General features: G+C 39.1%; 1 protein-coding gene across 6 annotated transcripts in view; it reads right to left on the reverse strand.

Moving 5' to 3' along the window:
• LOC106533303 (sodium channel protein type 8 subunit alpha) overlaps positions 1-26,014 on the reverse strand; it is a gene marked incomplete in the record, with an annotated part of 39,895 nt that overhangs the window by 9,778 nt on the left and 4,103 nt on the right. For 3 of the 6 annotated variants that reach the window (XM_014029561.1, XM_014029562.1, XM_014029559.1), the window contains 18 exon segments: positions 1,915-2,088; positions 2,548-2,702; positions 3,532-3,649; positions 4,175-4,648; positions 4,736-5,092; positions 6,071-6,244; positions 8,124-8,362; positions 8,607-8,742; positions 10,247-10,561; positions 11,797-12,078; positions 12,162-12,365; positions 14,036-14,177; positions 14,304-14,367; positions 14,618-14,839; positions 19,365-19,456; positions 20,008-20,136; positions 20,982-21,071; positions 22,299-22,417. In XM_014029561.1, coding sequence (XP_013885015.1) covers positions 1,915-2,088; positions 2,548-2,702; positions 3,532-3,649; positions 4,175-4,648; positions 4,736-5,092; positions 6,071-6,244; positions 8,124-8,362; positions 8,607-8,742; positions 10,247-10,561; positions 11,797-12,078; positions 12,162-12,365; positions 14,036-14,177; positions 14,304-14,367; positions 14,618-14,839; positions 19,365-19,456; positions 20,008-20,136; positions 20,982-21,071; positions 22,299-22,417 — 3,486 coding nt within the window. 6 annotated transcript variants of the gene reach the window in all.

Consider the following 26,014-nt stretch of genomic DNA (forward strand, 5'->3'; position numbering starts at 1 on the left):
GCTCCTAACATATTAAAAACATTACAAAATACAAAAAAAATCCAACATTTTATAATGAATAATCAGAATAACAAATAAAAGGAAAAGAAAAATGAGACAAAGACAAATAAGGAGGAAAAATAAAATCACACTCAAGAAAAAAAATACAGGCTGGGTTTAATGATGGTGACCTCCCCCTCACTCCTCTCTTTCTGAGTCGATGGCAATGTTTTCATCACGCAACACAGAACAGCAGAGGCTACAGAACAGCTTAAACTCATCCAGCCCAATCTTTTACTTTTTGTTTATTCTTTTAAGGGGGAAGCGCTAGTGAACTTACCGCCAGCTGCCTGTCACCCACCATCATTACATCTCAGCACAACATCACCACATTCCCACTTCCAAGAGGGAATAACAGGAGGATGAATAAACAGGGAAGGAGGGATATCACTCTTTATAATATGCTTACAGCTTGGGAAAATGTGACACTATGCATCCCAAGTGTTTGGACATAGACAACACATAAAGGAAGGGATTCTGTAGTGGGAATAACCAGAATCAGAACACTGTGGTTTAATTATAATCAATACAAAATCTATACTTGGTGTGCAAAGCTTGATAATCGTGAGTACAACTAGCTGTGTTGTGCATTTAAGTTCAATTTCAAGCTGTACCAACTCAAGCAAATATAAACTCATAATAGGGAAATGAAGATAAACTAAATTATCTTTACAATGTAGTACATGCTGAATCGGGCAGGGTGGGGTTTGGGGGTTCTCAGGAGATTACAGTAAACCAGCATGGAAACTTCTGGCCATTGACAGGAGTCCATTCACGGGAATTGGCTTGAGGTGTTGGACACTGCGGAGAGGTGGTTAGTTCAAGACGAAAGTCAGAAATCAGGGAAATTCTTATTCTACCCACCTGGGCCACTCAGCGCACATTACATCCAAATTCAACTTCTAACTAAAACTAATATAATTAAAGCATTCAAATGTAAAATTATCCTCGTATTTCCATCCAAAAAATGGAAAAAAAAAAATCTCAAGAGATGTTCTGATCCAATTAACTTTTACAACCTACAGAAATAAACACAATAAGGCTGAGGTTGCTCAAGGATAGAGACAAGAATTCCTCCATATTCTGGACTTTCGGTCTTGACCGACAAAAGGAGCAGAGCAGAACACAGAGAGAGGCACGTATCAAACATCTGACGGGTCAGAAACACAGGCAGAGACAGCTTTACAGATACACATATCTGACATTTCTCTGAGCACGACTTGAACATGGTTCTCCAATCAATGCAACTTATTATCTTTTAATGAGTTAGCGTCCATACCTTCTGCCATTGCTTTGTATTTAGTTATGATTTATTTCATCTAGTTTCATCTACAAAGAACAAAAGAGGCAAAAACTTGCAAATGGGTAAACTGAATTARAAGCACTTGATTTAGGTGCAAAAACACGAAGCAGAGTTCATATTCAAGCAGCTCAAAGTGATTTAAAAAGTTTTGCTCAACAGAGTTGTAAAAGGTGACAGAGGCAAGTGTCTTTGATGTGGACAGGCTATAAAGCCTTGAAAAACACTGTCCTTATAGCAAAATTAAATCAAATTTATTTCTAACAGCACATCCTCTCACCTAATGCAAGCCATGATATTCATTTAATACTGACTTTTTAAACCTAACCACACCCAACTGACAACAAGGGGGGCGACACACACACAAATGGAAGAAAAATATATTGAAAATAATACATATAATCCATTTAACTTGACTTATAATAGTCTAATAAAAATGTATTTGCTTTAGCAAAACTGCAGATTAACCTTAACTCCGCTCACATGTAGTCTGTTGTTGGATCAGGGTGGGGTTGAGGACCAATAACCTACTCAAATCCTTTACACAAAAACAAACGATGAAGAGTATGACTTACATCCACAATGAAGAAGTCCAGCCAGCACCAGGCGTTGGTGAAATACTTGACGAAACCATAAGCAACCCACTTCAGCAACATCTCCAGGATGAAGATGTAAGTGAAAACCCTGTCGGCGTACTCCAGAATGATCCGAACGGTCTTCCTCTGCTCAATGTACACATCCTCAAAGGCCTGCAGAGAAACAGAAAACATCAGGCAGAGACAGCTGCAGATCTATCGCAATGGTTTATGAGCAGGCTAACGAAATTTCACACAGCTCTGAAAGAATAATGCTTCTGCATAAAATGTTTAAGCTAATTTTCCAAGTAATAAAGCTTTTATGAAGAGTCATTGTTTTGATTTTAGCAACATTTGACAAGCTTTTTTTTTAGAAATATGTCTATTAATTACAGAATCCTTCACAGTAACCAGACGACCACACAAGTATCGACTTCTTTTATCCTCTTAGTTCCACAAACACATCAGAACTCTAATGTTCTTCTTGCTGTCACAAAACTGTACAATTTTCTTTGCAGTTGAACAAAATCCTTGGTTTCCTGTAAGTCAAACACTTTGCTGTAGGGTTTGAATAATGTATTCGTCTCCAACGTCTGTCTCCCCCTGTCCAAATGCTAACACAAGCCTCCTTACCAGAGCTCCACTACTGAGGAGGATCATGAAGATGATGAGGGTCTCAAACCAGTTGTGTTCCACGATCAGGTAGCAGGTTTTCCTCAGGTACCACCAGCTTTTCCCCCAGCCCACGGTGATGTCAAGGTAACAGCATTTATACTTGGCCACACAGGCTGAAGACACACAGGAAAAGAGGCAAGATGAAATAATCAAACCCTGTTTTAAAACCTGAGCTTTAAATGAATGAATGAATTTATTTATTTGGTCGGGACAGTGTGCAATTAAAATATAAACATAAAAACATTTGATGCATTGCACCAGATTTAGCCTAAGGCWAATTTACATCTGTAGTCCCTCAGACAGTAAAAACAAAACGATATCCAACAGTAACAGAAATAAGAAAAAAAAACAGAAAAAATTAAAATAAAATAAAATAAAACACGAGCTATTTATTGCCGAAATTTGGCATTTCCTTTTCTACAAACATTGAACGTTAATTTATATTGTATGTAGGATACAGTAACTCTGCTTAGCTAATCCAGACTGCATCATGGAATAAAATATATCTAATAGTGAGGAGCCGATCCACCTGATCTGGAAATAACTATTTAAATACTGAACTTTTATATAAAATATGAAAAGAGGTTTAAAAAAAATAATGTTTCAGAAGAAGTAGATCCCATCAAGAACCTGGCATTGAACAAACTGCTTAATCAAATTGCTCGAACATTTCAGACTGAAAAAGATTGCATTATTTTATTGTATTATAATAATTTTTGGTTTATGTTTGCAATACAGATCCTTGCTTGGTATGTAAAAATGTTTATTTTGAAAGGCACTGAAGCATCAGCGCAGCCATGTAAGCATCTGATGGGCTGAAACACAGTTTCCATGCACGGGTAATTCTTCGTGATGAAATTCTCCTTCACCCTGCAGGCTCAGAGTGGTCTGTGAGGAGGGGTGAGGGGCGGGTAAYGAGTGCAGTGGAAGCAGTGGCCTCACCATCTGTCCAACATGCTTCTGGTTCCATGTATTCCTCCACCGTCTCCACCACCACCACCTCCTCTACGTCTGGCTTGATGTCGATGGTGCTGCCTTCTGAGGAACTGGTGTCGTCCAGCTGCAGAGGCAGATGTGAGTGCACAGGAAAAAACAATTRGTAACTAAAGTCAATGTTTCAACTGTTTCTCTCTTTTCAAATGAGAGTTGCTCAGTGGTTAGGCTGCTAAAACTTAAAAGATACTTTTTCCAGTGCTGAGAATGCAGTCATAAGCATTACATATTATCAACATGAACACTGAAGTGGAATATCAAATGGCAGATCATTGGCTCTGAAAGTCTTTTAAATGCCTTTTATCAGAAGACAAATGTCAGAGGACATTCATTTTTCCACACTGCCTGCCTGCTCGAGCCACTCTAGATGCATTCAGTGAGTAATGGAGTTAYATTAGTATCTGAGCAGAGCAGAGTAGCCTGTCACACCCATCATATTACCGTGCAGAGAGAAAACTGCACCGTGCAAAGCAGCAGAGGAACATAAACAACAGCAAGAAAGACAGGATCATTATTTACATGTTGATACCTAAGGTAATTGGAGAGCGCCAATGAGCTTTAAAACATGGTACTGAATACTGTAACAACTAACCTCTTTGCTGTTCTCGATGTCGGACTCACTGCTGAAGTCCTCTGTGTTGAGGTTCTCAAAGTCGGACTCTCCCACAGCGATGGGCACACAAACCGTCAGATTCGGGTTGTGGATGAACGACATGTGGTCCTCGTCGATCATATACTTCCCCACGCTGCTGCCAATACCGCTGGTGGTGCCGTTGCCATTCTTGGCATAGTCCAGGTCACGGTTAATGTCCACGCCCGTGTGATTGCCAATGTAGTTCACCTTCTTGTCATACATGTCATCTAGAGGCTTCTGCTCATCCTCCATCGGCGGCTTCCTGAGCAGGCTCGCCACCAGCAGCCGCATCTTCGCCTTTATCCACGCAATGCCTTTCTTGATGCGCATGACGGAAATCTGCAGATTGTTGGGCTCGCCGTCGTCGTCCGTCGCAGCCAAGTTGTCGGCGCTGAACGAGCTCAGCAGCAGGGCAAGGAACAAGTTCAACACCTTAAAACGCAAAAATAAATACACACATCGAGTCACCGCAAGAGCGGTAAACGTTTCAAATCTGACCCGGTCCGTTTGAACACTCACCACAAGGTTACCGATGACCATGACCATCATGAAGACGATGAGGCACATCGCCTGGCCCGCCACCTCCATGCAGTCCCACATGGTCTCGATCCACTCCCCACACAGAACCCGAAAGACGATCAGAAAAGAGTGGAAGAAGTCGTTCATGTGCCAGCGGGGCAGCTCGCAGCTCTCAGAGATCTTGCACACGCAGTCTTTGTAGCTCTTTCCGAACAGCTGCATGCCCACAACAGCAAAGATGAAGACGATGATGGCCAGCACCAGAGTCAGGTTTCCCAACGCTCCCACTGAGTTGCCAATGATCTTAATCAGCATGTTGAGGGTGGGCCACGACTTGGCCAGTTTAAACACTCTCAGCTGATGTTAGATAGGCAGAGAGGGGAAGAGGATTGTGAACTGGTTATTAGTTTTTGTAATCAACTAATTCATTTTAATATACTGTATGTGACCTTTCACATCAAACTGAGGATTAGGTCAAATTTGGTCAAAATGACCTAAACAGGTTTCAGAGATTTGTCTCGATTTGTCTTACTAAGCACAATAAACCAGCATTAGCCCCGACACTATCACCCTATAAATGTATTAGCTCAGCGCTACACATTCTCCTCTCGTCACMGAGGTCCTCCATCCACATGACAGAGAGGGGAACACAAAAATGACTCAACCTGCAACTAAAAATATGGATGGAGGACCTCTGTTTAGTTTGTTTGTTGCGCTAGCGCCGAGCTAATACATATAAGGCAAGGCAGTGTCGGTGTTAGCCTAAAGGCTAACAGGCTAAGCTGAGGTTCTTCTTCCATGAAGCAGCTCTGTTGTCCTCCATCCATATTTCTGTTAAAGGCTGAGTCATTTCTACCTTCTCCTCTCTGTCAACRCTCTCTGGTTTCATTTAAAAGAGCCGATCGTCAGATATTGTCCAAGATTAACCTTCAGGGTGGATACAACTTGCTAGCAGCCTCGCACTGAGGGCCTGTCAATGTCATCATTTACCCAGAATGCTTTGTGTGTAAATAAAATGGCCCAGTCCGTGTTAAAATATATTGTAAAAAAATTACAAAACTAAACAGCCTACAGTATTTTTACAGTCTTTATTTTACAGTTAAAATATATGTTTATCAAATAACGTCTAATGTTACAACTAATCAGGGATCCCTTTAAGACTTCTCTGTTCAAAATTCTGTTTTTGAAGCTAGTGCTCAGAAAGGGGCTTCAAAAAGATTTTTAAAGATTAAATTTCAGGCGGTTCATAATTGTCCCAAACACCATTTTGCAACTTAATCCTTGGTTCAATGTGATGGGTCACATGTGTTATTTTGGATCAGTGAGGAGGTTTACCAATCTGAATGACCGCAGCACAGAGAGACCCTCAACATCAGCCAGAGCCAGCTCCACTAAACTCAGCGTGACAATAAATCCATCGAAGCAGTTCCAGGCCTCCTGGAAGTAGTAGTATGGATCCATGGCCACAAGCTTTAAAAGCATCTCTCCTGCAAAGATCCCTGTGAATACCTGTCAGGCAGGATGGAGAGATGATTTGAATAAATGAATATATCATAGCAAAGTTTCTCAGTTGAAAAAAAGTGAAGCATAATGAGGAAAGACAGTTGGCTTGCTAATTGGGTTCTTCTGATAAAAAGCATCTCTTTCAAATGCAGAGTTGCAAAAATCAGAACCATAAAAAACTGACATTTTTTCTCCTTTGTGAGCAAAGTTTTTATTTATTTATTTTTTGTGTTGGCAAATACCTTACTAGACTACTCTATAACATTACTTGTCTGACAGTTCGTTTTTTTGTATTCTACAAATTTTCCAATCTTTTTTTTCCAATACCAACTTTCAAAACAGCACATTTCTTAAAAAGAAATAACATTGTGCAATTTACTATGTTAGCATTGTTTTGCTTGTGTTACTGTGATAATGTAATGATATTTCTGATACTGAAGACAAAATGCTACTTTTATATAACCTGAAGCCATCTATCCCTCCACTCAGCTGTGGACTCTGATTTTTTTTTTTTTTTTTTTGATCATTCAAAAGCCATCCATTCAAATTTTAGTTTATGTTCTAGAGTTTATGAACCACAGTAACCTATGATTCTGCTTACAATTATTTCTAAATAGGGATAGGTTTTATTCATCTTTCTTTTTGTATGAAAGGGTATATAAAATAAATTGCTAGAGCAAGTCGGGAAAATTAGACATTTTTGACAAGAATTAAATTTTCTCCTCAGTATCATAGTATCACAGAAGAAATTTATGACATCTTATATTTTTCATTATTACTATTATTATTATTATTATTATTATTATTATTATTATTATTGTTGTTGTTGTTGTTGTTGTTGTTGTTGTTTCAATAAAAAACTACTGTTTAAATATTTCATATGTTATAGTTTTTTATTTAATGTCAACACTTTTTTGGAAACATGTAACTGACACTTTTAAGAAGTGTCTTTTTTCAGGATTGGTCTAATTGTTGAACTCAGAATGTGTCTCACTTGCTCTGCAGTCAGAATGAATGAGAAAAAAGACATCAATAGTTCTGTGGTTTACTAAAAACTCTAATGAATTAGACTGAAAAATGTCATTCACAGAGCCAAGATAATGAATAAATGCATCCAATAATGTTTTTCAGTTCACATGAACACTTTTATGTTTGGGATTCTAGATAAATGCTCTGGGAATTGTTTTTCATACAAAGGCGTTGAATATTTTGATCTTCTGATCAAAAAAACAACATATTCCGTATTAGAGTAACATAAAACAAACAAAACTCCTGGCAAATTATACAGAGAAATAAATATAATTTTTAACTAAAAATGTATATTTGAGCACATTAGTGAACAAAAAAAGTGAAAAATTAATTACTTTTTGCCTATGTCATTCTGTATACATTTTTAATTGGTGAGCTGAAGTATGYAAACAAACATCACGATGCCAATGCTCATGTTTACTCGTGAAAAAAAGAGAACAACATCAATAACAAGTTTATCTGAGCAATGAGTCAGGCACCATTTTAGTGCAGCTCATCGATACGGCTCCATGAAATATTAATGCAGGCCTCCCACCAGTCAGCTAACCAGCAGAAAGACAAGGCTGCAGAAAACACCAACTCTTTGCATCGAGAGGAAGAAAAAAAGGACAGGGAACGAGTGTGTGCACGTGTGTGAACGAAACACAAATCCAGAAAAACTGCAAGTGATCTGAGATCATTTTTTCCCTACTTCCCCTTACTCTCTTTCAACTCTGAGTAGATAATGAAAGCTGCTGCCAATTATGGTCCAAAAATAGCACCTCTCTATGGGCTGCTGAGAAGAAGCTGAACACATTTTTTTCCTATCAGTGAAAGGGATAAAACACAAACTAAGAGCATAAAAACTGCCACTCACCAGATTGCCTACAGACAGCATGTCCTCAAAGTCGGGCGTCATGGGGTAGTGCTCCATGGCCATGAAGAGGGTGTTGAGAACAATACAGATAGTAATGGCCAAGTCCACAAAGGGATCCATGACTATCAGGTTTACAATCTCCTTGATCTTAATCCATAAGGGGCAGCATTCCCAGATCAGGAATGTGTTAGAAAACTTATACCAGCATGGCGGACACTTGCGCTGAGACTCCTCCAGTTCTGAAGACATAGCGCAGATCATATATCAAAACCAAACATAATAGCATGCCAGAGCATACTGCAAGCATGCAATGGTATATTATGATATAAAAAATTGTATGCATTGTATGTATCTGGTACTGTTTCGATTTGCAAAGCAGATAAGCAGGAAATTCATGTCAAAGTAGTCAAACAAATGAGTGCAGCCCTAGTTAAAGAACAATGAGAAAAAGCAGGTTAAATAGCTGGGTTAAAGTGGCAGTACCCTCCGCTAGTGTGTTGGTAATGGCGCTCATGACACTGTTGGCCCGCTCTTTCCGCCCAAAGGAGGTATTGAGCTGGTCCACAGACACCATCAGGGAGCCCGACAGCTTCTTCTTCACCTCAACCTCAGTAGTGGGCTGTCAGGAGGAGAGGAAGAATCAAGCACCCATGGAGAGGACATGAACCCCATCCCACATCACCACCGGTGGCCGGCGGAGGGAAGTGCACAACAGCACTGAGGATAAAGTAGTTAAAGATTTGATTTTTTTTTCCTTTCTTTTTGAGCATGTTTCACTCTTTTCTGTCTCAATCTGATTTCATAAGGTATGTGCTGTAAATCCATGCAGGTCTCAGCCAAAGTGGGAGCGGTGGGCTATTTGACCTAATTGTATTTGAATGTAATAGCTCATCCCACTTAAGATAATAAATGTGAGAAATTGTGCAGGGAGAACTGCTTCTGCATGAATGCATTTCCAGTCATGCAAAAATGAAGGCTTTGCTGCCATTGCAATATAATCACTATGTTATTTTATATATTTATATTTTTTTTCCAAAAGCTTCTCCCAATTCTGACCTTTTCTATGCAAATAGATGCTGATCAACCTTCTTACTTTAAAAACATACAACTTATATTGCAACCATCAAGTCAGGAGATCATATGAATGCAGGAAGTTCAGATCCATCCAGTTGTCATGCACAAGCATGCTCCAAGTCAAAGAGAAGGAGAGGAAAATTACAGATAACATTGCCAGTTGTCTATGTACCTACTGTACATCATGCTTTTTCTAATTGAATCTTAACTCTACCATGCTAACTAAAATGAAACCAAAYGAATTTACTACTGTTGACCAGGGAGAGTTTGGAAAACAGAAAAAGGTAAAGACAGACAAGGACAGCAGCCCTCTTTTGTTTCTTAAAGATTTTCCATGATGGCCTAAGTGGACTGTGTATGTGTGTGTTTATGTGTGTGTGGGTTACTTTTCTATCTGCACTGGAATAGTATAAGGGAACTAGGGAAGCAGATAAAAATATATTTGACTCTATAGTGCTGGTCTCCCATGTCCTCCGCCTCTTACTGTAGATCTACCCACACACAGCAGAGGACCTGGATGCCTGGAGGAACACATCAACACACTGAAGCATGCTAATACATTATTATGTTATCGTTTTTGATAACAAACATTGTGTGTTCAACAGGAAGTTTATGCCATTCTGTGCACAAAAATTTGTTTTAACCAGGTTTGATAAAAGTGCCAAAATGTAACGACCTGTTGGTGAAGCAGCTGATTTTCTAACTAATTCAATCTGCATATCGTTTGTTCAAAACATTCATTTCTCAGTTCAAACAACAAAACTGACTGGAAGTCATTGATAGACCCAGTTTCACTAATTCATACAGTAAAAGCAGAGTATGTATTATAATCACTGTTATTACCATCAAATTCTCCATCCTTTGCCTAGTTCTGAGAGCAGCATACACTGCRGGGGCTGGGGGAGGGAAGGCGCGAGCGCTTAGCCAAGAGATACATACGGACTTGCAAAGATGACAGAGTTGAAGAAAGAGAGCCAGAAAGAAACGTAACGAACGAGAGAGGAAARGGGGGGCCATGCCTAGATAGGTCTACTCATTGACTTCCTTACACTGTCGTCAGAAGCTGCCTTATCTATTTTCACCTCTGGCAGAAGGCGTCCGCCAGGCCCGGGGCCAATGAGTGACACCACTCCATTGCAATCCACCGTGCTGTTCCTCTTCCCGTGGAAGCCCGTGTAGCTGTTCCGCCGGTAGGGGCTGAAGAGGGAGCCGCGGCGCTCCTCGCACTCCTCCACCGTGCTGTGCTCGTCGTCCGCGAACTCGGTCTCCGAGCCCATGTCCTTACCTCGGCCCTTAAAACTGAAGATGCTGCTCTTGCTGTTGTGACGGGAGAGGAAGGGCGAGCCGGGTATGCTCAGGAGAGACTGCAGAGGAGAGGAAGCAGAATGAAAACAGAAGAACGTTCATGGGTCCTGCTAACAGTAGTGTTCCTGTGCGGAAAATAAGCTAGATGTAATCTGAACTAAATAAGTGTTTTAATGTACTGTACTGAATGTCTCATGGACGGATTTGTGAATTTTTACTGCTGATATWTCGCAATAGAGCAAGTAGAGCCAAAGTGAAGCTCAAGCAAAGCAGCAACATTGTTCCTTTAAAAACATTCAATAATTCAGAACCTGGTTTTGTTCGGCTTCATCCGAGGCCACTGCATGTATGAGAACATGATTTGAGATCTTCCACTTTTGGCAGCTCTAAGCAAAAAACTAACACCACTCCTGCTGACACCTGATTTACAAGGATTTATATTCTGTTAAGAACAATAAAAAGATAATCTTTTATTTTAAAGGGGCAATATCATGTAAAATCAACTTTTTTGAGTTTTATATCATGTTATAATGTTATACTCTCATAAAAAAACATGCCCAAAGCCTTGCTTTGACTCATTCATGCATGTTTGAGAAATCCTGCAGCGTTTTTAGGCAGCCATGCTGAGGAGGAAAATGACAGGTGAGGACCAGAAATGCCTCTGGGATGTGTCTTTAAGCCGAACTTCCTCATGGCAGAGTGCAACCCCCCCTCCCCACACACCCCGCCCATGACTCCTGCAGGCTCTCGTCAGTAACAGAGCAAAGTGAAAGTGAAACTTAAACTGTCTGCTGCTCTTAACACTATTTCTCACTCAGTGAAGCTCTTTTCRGATTCAAAATACCTTTGAGGAAATGTATTTTCAGATGCCAAGTAAACTGCATCATAGTGCACGCGCAATTCCGCCCCCCATCCCTACCCCGGCTCCGGCAGGCTACGTGCTGACATGGGCGTGACCGAAGTGGTTGGATTTTCTTAAAGAGACAGAGACCTATTTCAAGGCGCTTAGAAACTGTCAAGATGAGAAGTAAATTGTTTTGGGGATTTTTACAAATATATAGCTCTTTCATAAGCTGAAAATGTGACATAGTTACTTTATTTTAGTTTAAAATTGAAATATAGGCTTGGAAAGCACATAATATCGCCCCTTTAACATAATTTAAGTTATTTCTCAAATCAGTGTCTAATTTTATGAGGACATTGAATATTTTTTTCTGGTTTACCAAAAACCAATTTTTTGGCTGATTATGTTTTTATTTACATTTGAAGTGACTGGGCCTTTTTTTCCTCTTACCTGGTTCATAATAGAAGACTTTCGACCCAGGCGGTTATCAGGGAAACGGAAGCGGCTCCGTTTGCTGCCGTCATCTGACTCTGACTTGACAAACTTCTCGCTGTCGCCTTTCTCCTTCTCCTGCTCCTTCTGTCGCCACTTCTTCTTGCGATTGCGGCGCTCTTTGGCACTTTTCGAGCTGAGCTTTGACATCTCAGAGGAGCTGACGGACAGACGCCCTCCTCCATCATCCTCCACTGCATCCTCTGACACTGTGCCGGCGGAGGTCGCAGGGGGAGCAGTCTATCAAAAAGAGCACGAGTAAGTTTTAAACAGCTTCGACGATTATAATGTAAAACGACAACACCATCCTGCAGAGAACTGACCTGCTCCTCCTGCTGTTTCTTCAGCTGCTCCAACATGGCCTTGAATTCTTCCTCCTTCTGCGCAGCCTCCTCCATGGTGGCCTGGTTCTGCTCCTCATATGCCATGGCGACCACAGCCAGAATCAGATTCACCAGGTAGAACGAGCCCACAAAGATCACCAAGACGAAGAAGATCATGTAGGTTTTCCCTGCTGCCCTCAGGGTCTGATTGGAGGATATCACATACAAGACCCTAAGTGTGAGCAAGGTCACCTCTCCAAGGATGACTCGTCAAAAAATAAGGCCAGGTTTGTGTTTTGACCCACTTTTTTATGCTCAGTTAAAATATTGTTGTAGACTTGGAGAATCAAAACAGTGAGCAGCTTTAGCTTCACAAACAAAATACTTCTTGGAACAAACCCTGGCTAAATAGAGTTTAATGAGGAAACCAGGGTTAGGTTTTACTAAACTCACAAAGATGCATTTAAAATGTTTGACTCTGATAAATCAGTCAGTATATTGTCCACATTTCTAAGAGTACCACAAAGACATTTAAGAGACGAAACACTGTGTCCTAGTGTGTCTCTTGCCTTTTTGGTTCTTCCATTTAAAAATGGAGGACTTAGTCAGACACAAAGTGAAATTCCCTCCAGCATTAATTATGAATGCAGATTATATATATTGCATCTTCTCTGTATAAGGTACAAAAAGGCCACAGACTTTTAGAAATGCCTTCTTTAAATACTGAGAAAATAACATGACAACTGGAATGACTTAGCTTTTTTTTTCTGGGCCTCTAAAGGAGAAGATTCGGCTGCATAAAGATTCTCTTTATCAAAACACAAAAGCTGTGAGAGTCTGCGGCTTAATCTCAAACTCCACAGATAAAAACAAAATCAGGATACTTGTTAAGATGCTGTCATCAGATCAGGTATCTTCTGTGTCACTGGCCACCATTTCTAAATATTGTATCCTTCTTTTTTCTGTCCTTTCATTCGACCCATGTAGTCAGCACAAAAAAATAAGGGTGTCAGCAGCTGGACCACAAGTTTAAGTTATGCTAATTCAATTGAACATTCGCAAAAGCCCCGCCTCCTTAGTTACTGTTGCCCGTCAAGCTTTCTGTAGCCAATAGAGAGTCAGGGCATGAAAATTGCATCGACGAATATCTTCCCTTGGGTCTTAGCCCTGCTGGGGGCTAAGCACCCCTAAATGCTAGATCTTAGAATCGCCCCTGGTATTAGTTTTATTTTTATATTCTTTTTCATTAAGACAAAATAATATATAAATCTAGTCTGTAATCTTAATAGATCTTAGTAGAACTTGGAACTCTTTGAATAAATAATAACAGATAAACTGCATAAATTCTAAAGAAATATTTTTTAAACCCTTAATGTTGGAGTTTGGTTTGGATTTTTGTAAACAGAGATAGTATAATTTGTATAAAGGCAATTATTCTTATTTATTTATTTATTTATTTATTTATTTATTTATTTATTTTGCTTTATTGTGTTCTTAATGATCAGTGAATAAAACCTGTAAAAACAATTAACTTTAGGAGGGTAGGTAAAATAAGCGAATACTTCAACTAACACTTTTAGTCAGTTGGGCAAACCCATTATGTTATTTCAKTGCTCATGTCAGAATTTTGTATTGTTTGGTTTTATTTTCATACGCCAAATTTTACGTGTATAAATGGATCATATTTAGTATTTGATTAAAAAACAACAAAATTGGTCGAACAATTTAACAAGGTTACGATGATTCAGCACCTGATCAAGTTTCCTTTCGATTAAAATGAATGGATGCAAAGTCTATTTTTGTGCAGCATCATTTGAGAACATCTGAGTATTGTAAAGTGAGACAAGCAGGACCTGTTAACACATCTGCTTTACCAGCATGTAAAGGTTTTCCCAGAAGTCCTGCGTCATGAGTCGGAAGAGGGCCAGGAAGGCCCAGCCGAAGCTGTCAAAGCTGGTGTAGCCGTAGTTTGGATTCCTGCCAGCTTTCATGCACGTGTAGCCCTCCGGGCAGCGGCTGAGAGGTGAAGAGAGACACGGAAAGACTTTAAAAAAAATGACCCAACAGTTTTTAACTTTTAATGCAATCTGACCACATGAAGGTCCTGATAGTATCAGTGATAGCATTGAGAAGGCAGCCTACCCAGAGTCAGAGCTGTTCCCGCARAGCAGAGCATCCAACTGGCCATGCAGGATGTAGAAATTGGCTGCAAGTTTAAAAAAAAAAACAGCCAAAAGAAGAAATTTTGCTCACTTTTTGTCACAAACTACTTTATTTTTTAAACTACCTGCAAATTATTGTCTCCAGTTTGTTAACACGTATTCATTTGAGCATTTATTTTTATTTCAGTTCATTTGCCAAAATGACATATTCTTTTTGTCAGTCCAGCATATGGACTGACTCATACTCCTACATTCCTGCCAGGTCACCAACAGCGCAGCTTTGCTTTTACTTACTATCATTGTTGATGTACTCCTCCCAGTCAAAGCCCTTGCTGCCGTTGTTCAGGTAAGTCTCGTTAAGGTTGATTGGCCAGATCACGCACTTTTGTCGCAGATTGCCCATGAAGAGCTGGAGACCGATCAGGGCAAAGACGCTCAAGCAGAAGACGGTCAGGATCATCACATCTGAGAGCTTCTTCACAGACTGGATCAGGGCACCCACAATGGTCTTCAGGCCTGGGGAGCACCCGCACATGCACAAACACACACAGACACAAACACACACAGACACACACACACACACATACACAAACCATGGAGGTGAAACAAAAGCTGCTTCTGCAAAATATTGGTTGTATTTCTATCCAGGCAAGAATAAATTGTTTTTGTTTATTTAAATTTGATTAATCCATGAACTGAAACCTAATTTCATGAAATTAGATGAATTATCAATGTAAACGCATTGATAAAAAGTAAATTTGTGATGCTGTCAATGATTTTCAACATTCTTATAAGTACAAAAATGTCTGTAAATTTTAACTTAAACAGTTTTTCTTAAAATATGCACAAAACTCTAATTTGCACAAAAAACAGAATACAAACAAAACGATTTAAGAAACAAACAGGAAATATTTAGGAGCCTTTCCACTCTTTTTAGGTTATAAAGAATTTACAAGAAGCGTGAGAACTTTGCTTTTGTTGCCAATTATGAAACAGAAAAGAGGGGGAAGGCTGCAAAGTAGTGAGAGGAAATCCATAAAAAAGAGAGCACAGCAGCACAACAAGGGGCCATGAGACAGGGCAGAGGCACAGGCAGGGAGGGGGGAGAGGGGGGGGCTGGAAACCACATGCAGGTCATTTAAACTCCAAGGCTGAACAGGAGCAATTCAATGCTGGTGCCGGTGCAGGCACTTTCTTGAACTGTCTTGTTTAAGGCTTCAACAGCAAAGTACAGACTCCCCRTATACTGCAACCCTGCAGTCTGTCTTATCCACAATTTCACCAAAGACAAAATAACTTTACCTTCCGAAAAGACATCCTCAGGCAGCCCTTCACACAGATCCACAGGAGCTCAAACATAGAAGCAAGACAACCCACACCCCCTTTTTCTGTTCAGCCTTTTTGGGGGCTTTACCGGCGGTACATGCAATATCTTATCAAAAAATAAATAAACTCAGAATTTTGTTTCACATGGTCAGACTATGTTAGTAAAAGTGTCAGTAGCTTGGCAAGGTTCAGCTAAGACAAATACTTTATGTGACTTTATTTTGTTAGCTTGAGAAGATCCCATGGAAAACAAACTGATTTAGCAAGAAAAAAAAGTCTGCTGTGGTGAAGGTACTACCTAAAAATAAACCAGGAAGTTGGGACCTAWTTTACACATAGAAAACAAATTAATAATTATTATGTTTATTGTTATTTCAGAAAAGTGTGTTCAGTGCATCTTGTGTGAACAGCTGCAAGGTAGCTTAGCTTAGCATATAAAATTATAGCAAGGAGATACTGCCAACAGTATTTGTGCACATTTATTTTGGCTTAGCATTAAACAAGGAAAACAGGTAGCATGATTGTATTTTGTATGACTTTACTGCACAAATCCTGACAGTTTTGTTGTAATTTTACAATTTCTTTTACAGATTAATACGTTTATATGTCCAATATTACAGATGTAGTTAGGTATTTTTATGTGCACATTCAGACATTGTTATCAATTAGATATTAACTTAGTGGTTTCTTTACCCATGATAATTTACTGTACTCTATGCTCATTTCCAAATAGTTTTCTCTTAAAACCAACCTATCTTCTACAGACAGATCAGATTTAGACTGATAATTTGGTTTCCATCACATATAAAATGTACACTAGTTTTTAGGATAATTTTAGTTACTGTAACTGAAACTGTTAGGTTCATTTTTGATCTTTAAAGTCACCAGATATTTGCTGCCATAAGCAGAAGTGTTCCAGCGCCTCAACAATACTTCATTGTTGTAACTTGTTAGCGCGGATGTTCACAGCATTGCTGGTATATTTTAAACTTTTTTATATATATTTTACACCTTCTACACCTTCTAAATAAATATGCTGATCCTGCCAACAAAATTTGATAATCCAGGTAAAACTGTGGTTTTATTATGACACGTTTCAACTTTGGACAACATCTGATATCTTCTTTCTTTATGCTAAGCTAAGCAGCTGCTTGCACAAAAGAAGTACCAATTTTCTTAAAATGTTAACATTAGGGATCATAATGTGGTATAAAGCCAAAGTAAATTATTCCTCTATATAAACTTCCAAGTCTGATTTATTGCATTCATTTTCGCATTTCACAATAAAGACTTGTTAAATAAATAAGACAACCATAGTTGCTCTTTTGACTAACACATCTGTCTAGCATGCTGTTTTAACAGACGAGTTGTTGACATCCCCAACCACTTTAATGTGAGAACAGTTTTCTGTGGGATATTTCATTCCAGTCAATAGTAAAAGAAGACAACAAAAAACATAATAATAATAATAATAAAAGTCAATCAAAATGAAAATCAAAAAGAGGGCAAATCAAACTTTCAATGCCATTTGTCAGCCAAGCTCTTCATAATCTAAGGTTATAAAAGCAAGTGACCAAAAAGCATCATGCAGCATAAGAGATATGTTCACAAACTAGGCTTGGCAGTCTTCACACATTTATAATAAGTGCATTCTGTGGGATCTCTCTTAAAACTAGTTTACGTCACATTTAAGGTTTGTATTGTGTCCTTTCTTTCCAATTAAATCTATAGTAAAAAAAAATAAAAAAAAACAGGTGCAGCTAAACACGTTACTTTTATAGATCAACTATAATTTGAAAAGCTACTAACTATTTTTATCTGCATGATCCACAACCTGAAGTTAGTCCATAAACAAAACTGGGGAGATGAATTTCTTTGTTACACAAAAGAGCATTTGCCTGTTATGAAAGCTGGTAAAAGGAGAGGGTTAAAGCGATTTCTTTAAATGGAACCCTGACTTACATGACTTGTAATGATTAGATTTTTTTTATTTAAGAGTCTAAAAAATGTTTTCAGTGTCTGTGCAAAAACTGCAGATGTCTACCTTCTGTAAACAGATGTTCGACTGAATTTAACAGCAGGCTGATGCTTTGGCTACAGACAGTAAAAYGGAGATTGGTGCAAATAGTTACTGTATGTGACTGCTGAGTTTAAAAGTTCAAGAATGGCTTTAAGTTAAATAAATGACAATTAATTGTGTGTTTTTTTTTTTAAATAAATTCAGTGACTCTAAATACAGTCAGTATTTTACCTGCAGTGGACAGCAGCCAGAGAAACCTTATATTCTCAAAGTGGAATCAAACTAACTAGTTTCTACAAGAGGGTCTACTCAAGAAAAAATTGCTGTTATATTAAATAACACAACCTGAAAAAATTAATTACATTTTAAGTAAACGCTCTAAGCTTTAACACTTCTTCACTTTTGCATCCAATGGGTTTTTTTACACAAGTTTTTGATTGTTTACACTGAAAACTGGCCATGTTTTAGCACGGCATGTTGCAACACTATGAAACAGATGTTTTGAGACAGATCATGTTAAGCATACCGAGTCCACATAAATATCTGAGGCAAAACTATCGAGGTGTAAAAATTCACGTTTGCTTCATAATTTTTACATTGTGAATTCTTTGAGATGGAGGAAATTCCCTTTTAAATCAGCCTTCGCTTGAACAGCTGTTTGCTTAAATCTTTCAAGAGATTCTGTGAAATGAGACTGCGCTGTCTGCTGTCTACTGCAGGTAAGATGCTGACTGCTCATAACTACTCCACAGAAACCCATTTAGAAACCTATTCCTTTAAGTGGTGATTGTATTGCTGCATTTTATTACTTGAACTTTGCCATTTAATTGAGTATACATGTAAACAAACAAGAGGGCCTATATTATCTTGCATTATTAGTGGCCCTTGCTACAACAATAAAACTTGGACAATCCAAAGGATTGGAAAAGAGTAGCAGATTTTTACAAAACTGTTTTTGTGGTTTGTGTAAAGATTTGTTTTACTGTAAAACTGTGACAAATCAAATGTTTGGTTGTTGTGGAGGGATGAAGGGTACTGTAGATCAAATTGTTTTATACAGCAGATTACAGTTTAATTTTGAAATAGCCAAAATTTTGTGTTGGAATATTTGGACTTGTAGGTCTTGTTAATCAGGGTTCCATTTAAGAAAAACACAGCTGCCTTGGAGACAAGCCTCATAATGCGAGTGCAGACACTTTGAATAGCCTTAGAGGAGACTGCAAAGCCTATCAAAAATGTATCAGTACCATTTTTGATAATTTTTGGAGGAAAAATAAATCAAAAAATGGCTGTCTCCAATTCTTTTGTTGCTGCTTAAATCATAACTTTRATCATAATAATAGTGAGTAGAAAAGAAAGGGTGAGAGGATCAGCCTTAGTGTTTAAACTGAGTCTCACCTGGAATGACAGAGATAGTTTTCAATGCTCGGAGAACTCTGAACGTTCTCAGCGCAGATACATTGCCCAGGTCCACAAACTCTGTTATATATCTGAAATAGGGGAAGGATCACACACAGAACAAACACAATGACAAAAACCACACACGCCAAGAGCACAACACCACCGAACCGGGAGGAGACGACGCCACTCACAGAGCCTGTCCACTGAGGAGATAGGTGGAAGGTAAAAGGAAAGAAAGACACACACACCTAACACCGACCCCGCCCCACCGTCCCCTGCCCCATCCTGTCTTACCTGGAATTACAGAAATAGTTTTCAATGCCCTCAACACCCTGAACGTGCGCAGAGCTGAGACATTGCCTAGGTTTACAAACTCTGTTATATACCTGCAGGATCAAACCACAGTTACAACAGCACATTATTCACATGCAGAGATAAGATGGAAGGATGAAGTCACACACGACTGGGCTTGGCGACAGATCGACATACAGCGAATTGGATCACTCTGAGGTATGGATTTTAATGGTGAATTTGGTTAAATGACCAAATGACATAAAGTCAACAAGAAAGATGAGGAGTCCTGAAGAATATGTTGCCCATCCCACAAGATTGAGAGTGAAAACATGTCTGAGGAGGACAGCTAAGTGGAAGGAGAAGAATAAATCGGATGAATGGAACGGAGGTGTGGATGTGGTTAGGGAGGCTGCCGAGTACCGGATGGAGGMCGGCATCAATTCCAAAAGAGAAAGACCAGAGAGGTCAGATAAATGGAGGAAACGCTGGAAATGGGTTATCAACAGACAGAAAGGAAAAACCTCAGACAGGCAGAAAGATCAAACTTCAAACTTCTCTACCCATTTCTGGTAAAACACTGCTGTACTGGGACCCAATTTGATTGCTGTCTACCAACGCTACTATTGCAAAGTTCAATACTTACGCCATCGAAATGACCATGAAATCCAGCCAGTTCCATGGATCTCTTAGGAATGTGAAATTGTCTATACAGAACCCTCGAGCTGTGATTTTTACAAGAGATTCAAACGTATAAATTCCTGTGAATGTGTACCTGAAAGACAAAATTATGGACAYGATCAGGTCAGTGAAGTAGATCAAAGTTTACTGATATTAAGATAATTTCACATTTATATTTTAAACAGCACATAGGGTTAGTAACAGTTAAACGGAAATAATTTGAAAAAATAAATATATATATTTAACACGCTTATCTAGTAGAACAAAATGTTTGCTAACATTTGCATGCATTTAGCTAACTGATTTGGATTAAATAAAAAATAAGGTTATTAAAGTTGTTTCCATAAAATCAGTATCTCACTGGGCTGTGACTATTGGAGACTAGCAGCTCATAAAACAGAAAAATCTTCAGTTTCTGTCTCACTAGATTTTTACTGATCAGCAAGCTGTGCAACAATTTGGACAGTAGTCAAGTCAACTTTATTTATATAGCACATTTAAAAACAGCTGCCGTTGGCCAAAAGTGCTTCACATGTTACAACTAGAAGAAAAACAAAAGCAAAATACAAAGTTAAGAACAATAAAAATGTATAAACATAGAAGAAAAAAAGTTTAAAAGTGGAAAATAGCCAGCTCGCATGCTGAATTAAAAGCTCTGGAAAACAGGCGTGTTTTAGATGCAGTATTTATGTGCACRGTTTGCAAAACTGTATTCAAGGCCATGCACATTATTATTTAAGTCTGCAGCCCAGTGAGATGCAGGTTTTATCTGGTGCTTCTAGTTTCTCAGGGTTCTATGATTCCTAACATTCATTTAACGTTATTTAACAAYACAAAAATGCACATTAGAGAAAATCACTTGATGGTTTTTGACAGTTAAACAGTTTGAATGCGTTTTATAAAAAAATGACTAAGGSATATTAATAAAAGTGTACTCACTCTACTTGTTTTGACCACTCGGGAGGATCACTAAAGGTCATGAATATACAGTTGGTCAAAATAGTACACATGATGATCATGCTGAAAAGAGTGGGGTACAGGTTAAGGAAAATATAARGTATGAAGACAATAAACACATAGCAGCATTAAAATTCACACTGCACGATGGTGTCAGACTACGAGACTGAAGGAGGCTAAAAAACTACTCAAAGCACTTAACAGAAGGTGCTCATGTACCGACAACCACAGACTTGAGGTTTAGCCATGAAAAATTAAAACTCTGTAACATTAGTGACAATCTAACAAAAAAAAACTGAACAAGAAAAACTTCACATTTAAAAGCACCAAAGCTTTCACTGAGTGACCTGGACCATGCCTCTGTGTTAGTTTAGAGGCAGATAGCTGCAAATTCTGACCTCAAAAAAGGAAATTAGAATATTGTTTGTGTAACAAGATACTTGTTATTCTGAACCTTTAAAGTATTTAGATGTATGCCCTCCGATCGACACAAGTCATGACATCACAGGTTTTGATTTAGATAAATCAATCTTCTATAACATTATGACCATCTGCCTATTACTGAGGTGGCCCCCTTTTACAACTAAAGCAGCTCCAACCAATCATAACCAAAGAGCAGGTAGTATTTTGGGGTGTGTCTAGTATTTCAGGAGTAAATTTTGCCCTGTGGAGTTTTAAATGGTTTCATGGCTAAATGGCTTCCATCAGATCTGTGAAGTTTGATGGACTCTTGTCTAAAACTAAAAAGCTAAATGCTGTTTWAGAGCTGGTTCTTTCTGTAAGCTTTGCTATTAAAAACAGCAGGTGGGTAGCTGGTAGAGTTGTTACCAGATGAATCAGAAATCTGATTTCTCTTTGTTTTGACCAGCAGAACAGCRTATATTTAGCACTGATCAGCTGCTGTTTGTTCCCTAAAAACAGATTACCTCCTCCTACTGGCTCTTTAATAGCTCTCAAAACAAAGAAGGCTGCAACCGACAGCGGCTCTTTTTTTTTTAGTTCTCATGTGGATAGCACGGATAATGAGCGTACAGAAGGGGTCTAACTTGGTTTACTGTAAAGGATGACTCATTATTTGTGCCAGCCATTTCCTTCAGTGATAAAATGGCTACTGCATGGCACTCTGTACAGTCTAACATGTGAGAAAGCCTTCTGACTGTAGCGAACTGATCTTCTGCAGCAGCAGCAGCAGCAGCAGCAGCAGTGTGAGCAGAAATACAGAACATGCCATCATTAATAATGCATGCGAACAGGAAACCCTCTTGTAGCTGCTATTAACAGCATCATTTTAAAGGATATGAATGTATCAAAATTTTAATAGCTATTTGCCTAACCGGATTGAAAGGACTTATGAAGTACAAGGCAGGTGTGGCACTAAAACGGAAGATTGTCTTCCCTCTGTTTAGCACTATAAATGTCTGTGGAGAGAAAAAAGGAGAGAAAAAGTTTAGTTTGGTTACTGATCAGAAATAAATCACGTACATAACATACACTTCATATACACGTTTTCTGCATCTCAGTGCTCTAAACTGTTACATTAAAAATATATTTGAATTTACTCAGAAGATAGCACATAAATTTTTATTATTGTGACACAATAAAATGAAACTGAAGTGAAACCAGCTGTCAGGATGTTTCCAGTTTTTGCAGTCTTTTCAAAAGAAGGAAACAAGCACGAGTGGCTGGCAAGCCGCTTTCTGTGGATAACCCCATAATTGTGTAAATAAAACATGGAGATGTGCATGAAAGTTTAAAGAAACTGTGCATTTGTACAAGTGATATAGGCTCTTGTGCTTTTAACAAGGTAACCCCTCAAAACATTAGGTCCTGCAGAGGCGCCAACAGAGGAGAAGCAGGGCGACGGTGTCAAAGCCGTGCACGGTCATTGTGTGAAATGTTGCAAACAGGAAGCCTTGCAGGTGTGCATGTGGATGAGACAGAGCTGCTCAACAATATTAATTTGAGACACTGACGCTAAAACCAGCCAAGTTGAACACAATGAGCTAACAATACAGTTTACTCTCTGGTTAATATTACATGCCCGGGCAGCATTTAATTAAAAGCAGAAAAGATGCTGAGTCACTCTTGGGCAACATTATGATTAGATGTAATTGCACAGTTGGAAAATATCCTAATTATTTGGCATTTCTGCTAATTACATTTGTCTTAGGAGGGGTTTGTATGAACGATGGATACACTCAAAATACTATTCTGCACAAACAAGCAAAAATTAGTTTCCAATCAAGAGAAACCAGGTGAGGTGGTTCAGTCATCTGGTAAGGATGCCTCTTTGGGGAGGTTTGTTGGGCTTATCAAACTGAGAGGAGACCCCCCGAGAAGACCCAGGACACACTGGAGAGATTATGTTACTCTGCTGGCTCCTCCCAGATGAGCTGAAAAATGTGGCTGTGATGGATGGATGGATGGATGGATGGATGGATGGATGGATGGATGGATGGATGGAGCACATACACTAAAAACTGCTGAAGTCTGTTTTTGGCAATGCATGACTAAACTGCTGCAAAGCTACTGAAAATTTTATAATCCAGAGCTGAGCGAAGAGGAGAGCAGAGAGGAGGAATGCATAAAAACAGGAGAGATGGAGAGCAAATGAAGCAGGCAGCAGCAGGCTGAGGAGAAGCAGAGAGGAGAGAGCCTGGGAGAAGGAGCTGGGCAGAAGATGGAGAGGAGGTGGGGGTTGGGGGAGCAGCTTTAACACAGAAGCTGGAGGCAGCAGGCAGGGATACAGGATCTGCATCCACGAGGGCCACAGCAGCCATTCAGTGTGAACCCTCCTCTCAGCCTGACACAGCAAATAGTTATTAGGCAGCGTTTTATGGCGCCTTTAGAACTAAAGCCTCTGATTCACTCCCATTCATTAACAGAGAAATGACTCTTCTGATGTGTCGACCTGTTTTCTGATTCATACTTTTAAGTCTTTATACATTCAAATCAAATAAATATTTGTCGTTAATGAATAGCTTTTTTAATTGTATGTTCAGAATAAGTCTGCCAAAATTTGAATAATTAGCAATTCTTTACAAACCATATTCTGAAGAAGCATTCAGACGTATCAGAATACATAATCTGTTTGAGTTAAAGTGATATTTCAGATCTTGATAGTTTATGTATTATTATTACGGCTTTTTGAAGATCCTCAGTTTGGAGAAACACAGGTTAATTCTGATAACAATAATGAGCTAATGGCTAGTCTGAGCATGGCCAAAAGAGGAATGATGCCATCTTAAAAACAACTCTAACCTCCAACATTTTATACTAGCAGGTAGTCTTAGTGGTATTTTAGTTATCCTGCACGCAAATTTGCATCATGTAGTTATTTCATAGAATTATTAAATTAGTTCTGCTGAAAAGTGCCAACAAGTTCACTGGAAGCGCTACAGCTGCTAGCTGTTAAGGGAATCTGTTGACATGAAATGAAACAATGAGAGCCAGTGTTTGGAAATGTGTTGGTTTTTGTGAAATTAAATGAGAAAATGGACTTTAACAAGAGTCATTCAACTTGTGTGCCTGTTTTCATCCAGAGGAGGAAGAAGAAAAAGCAGCTGGTAGTAACTACTAGCTGCTGCTAACAAAGGAGTATTGAGCAGGTAATGTCAAAATGTCAAAATAAATCAGAAAAGACAAAGCAAATGACAGTCGATTGTAACTTTTATTGCAAAGGATTTGCACCTGCATTCAATTGGTGAAAACCAGACATTGTATGTCACGGTTTAACTTAGATCTACAATAGAATTAAGTCATCACAGCCACTCCCACACGTTAGTGGGATAAAAAAAATCTGAAGAAAGTGGGTAAAATAACTTCCACATATGATCCATTGCCACAAAGGCTTCTGTTATTGCTCCGAGCATTTTGACTGATTTTTATACATTTAGTTCCCAAATTTGTGTTTGAAAGAAAGCAAGACAGTTGCAAGTTAGTTATGCAAAGCTTTTGCTGGGTCGGTTAGATTCTAGAGATGTGGTGACAGCAGCTGCACAGGGTAGATTTTTGTCATGGGGCCTGTGCTGGGCACTGTTTTGTGCCGAAAACCGGTTTTTATTTTTGTTATGATATGAATTTCCTGAATACCAGTGTAAATAGCCTGAACATGTGTGGAACGTTTCGTCGCGGCCACCAGTGAACTGTTTCTCGGGGGACATGTTTCCTCGCAGCACCGCTAAGCGCATTAGCATGCTAACGTCATTGTTGGAACAAGTGGCGGCGGGTGGTGTTTCAGCCGCTTATATGGTCTGACATGAAAAAATAGCATCCCGTTTTCACCATCGCTGAATGTAGTAAACAACTCTACAGTGACGTGCATGGTTAGATTTAGCGCTCTGTTATAACAGACTCTAGCGTGCTTCTATTGTGAAAAGCCCGGGGGGGGGGGGGGGGGGGTAGTTTTGTAGTGTAGCGGAGTTGACTGGTGTGTAAGGTGAGTCATCCTTTTAAGTTTTATTAACATGCAACGATAGAACAGATAATGATTTTTTTTCTCAACCCTTCACGATTGGACCTAAATGCATGATTACTGTCTACAACCAGTCAAAGATGAACAGACGTAAAAGAGAAGAGAAACAGTGATACAGAGGTACAGTAAAAGAAAAAAGTCAATAAGCAAAGTTTGTACATTTTATTATCAGCTGAGCTGTGAGGAAAAACAAATACAGTCAAATACTGTGAAACCAGTGTAATTTTTGAAAATACCATGATATAAAATTTGGGTCATACCGCCCAGCTCTACAAGGGGCCCAAAATTCCTTGCAGCGACCGAGTGTAGCATAAAATACAGTATAGGCCTGTCGCGATAGTCAATAAATCAATTAATCGCACGATAACTTTTTTTTAGGTCGGTTAAAAAAAAGACGGCGATAAGTTTCATTTTCCTGCTTGTTTTTTTCCGTCCTCTCTCTCCCTCTCTGTGCTCTATGAAGTGCCGCTTCATAGTGCTCCGTACACAGGAGCTCAACTGACCCCTCCCCTCCTGTTTTCTTAGTGTGGGAGGAGTCAAC

The sequence above is a fragment of the Austrofundulus limnaeus genome, unplaced genomic scaffold (assembly GCF_001266775.1).
Source record: "Austrofundulus limnaeus strain Quisiro unplaced genomic scaffold, Austrofundulus_limnaeus-1.0 Scaffold920, whole genome shotgun sequence".
In the NCBI taxonomy this organism is placed as follows: Eukaryota; Metazoa; Chordata; class Actinopteri; order Cyprinodontiformes; family Rivulidae; genus Austrofundulus; species Austrofundulus limnaeus.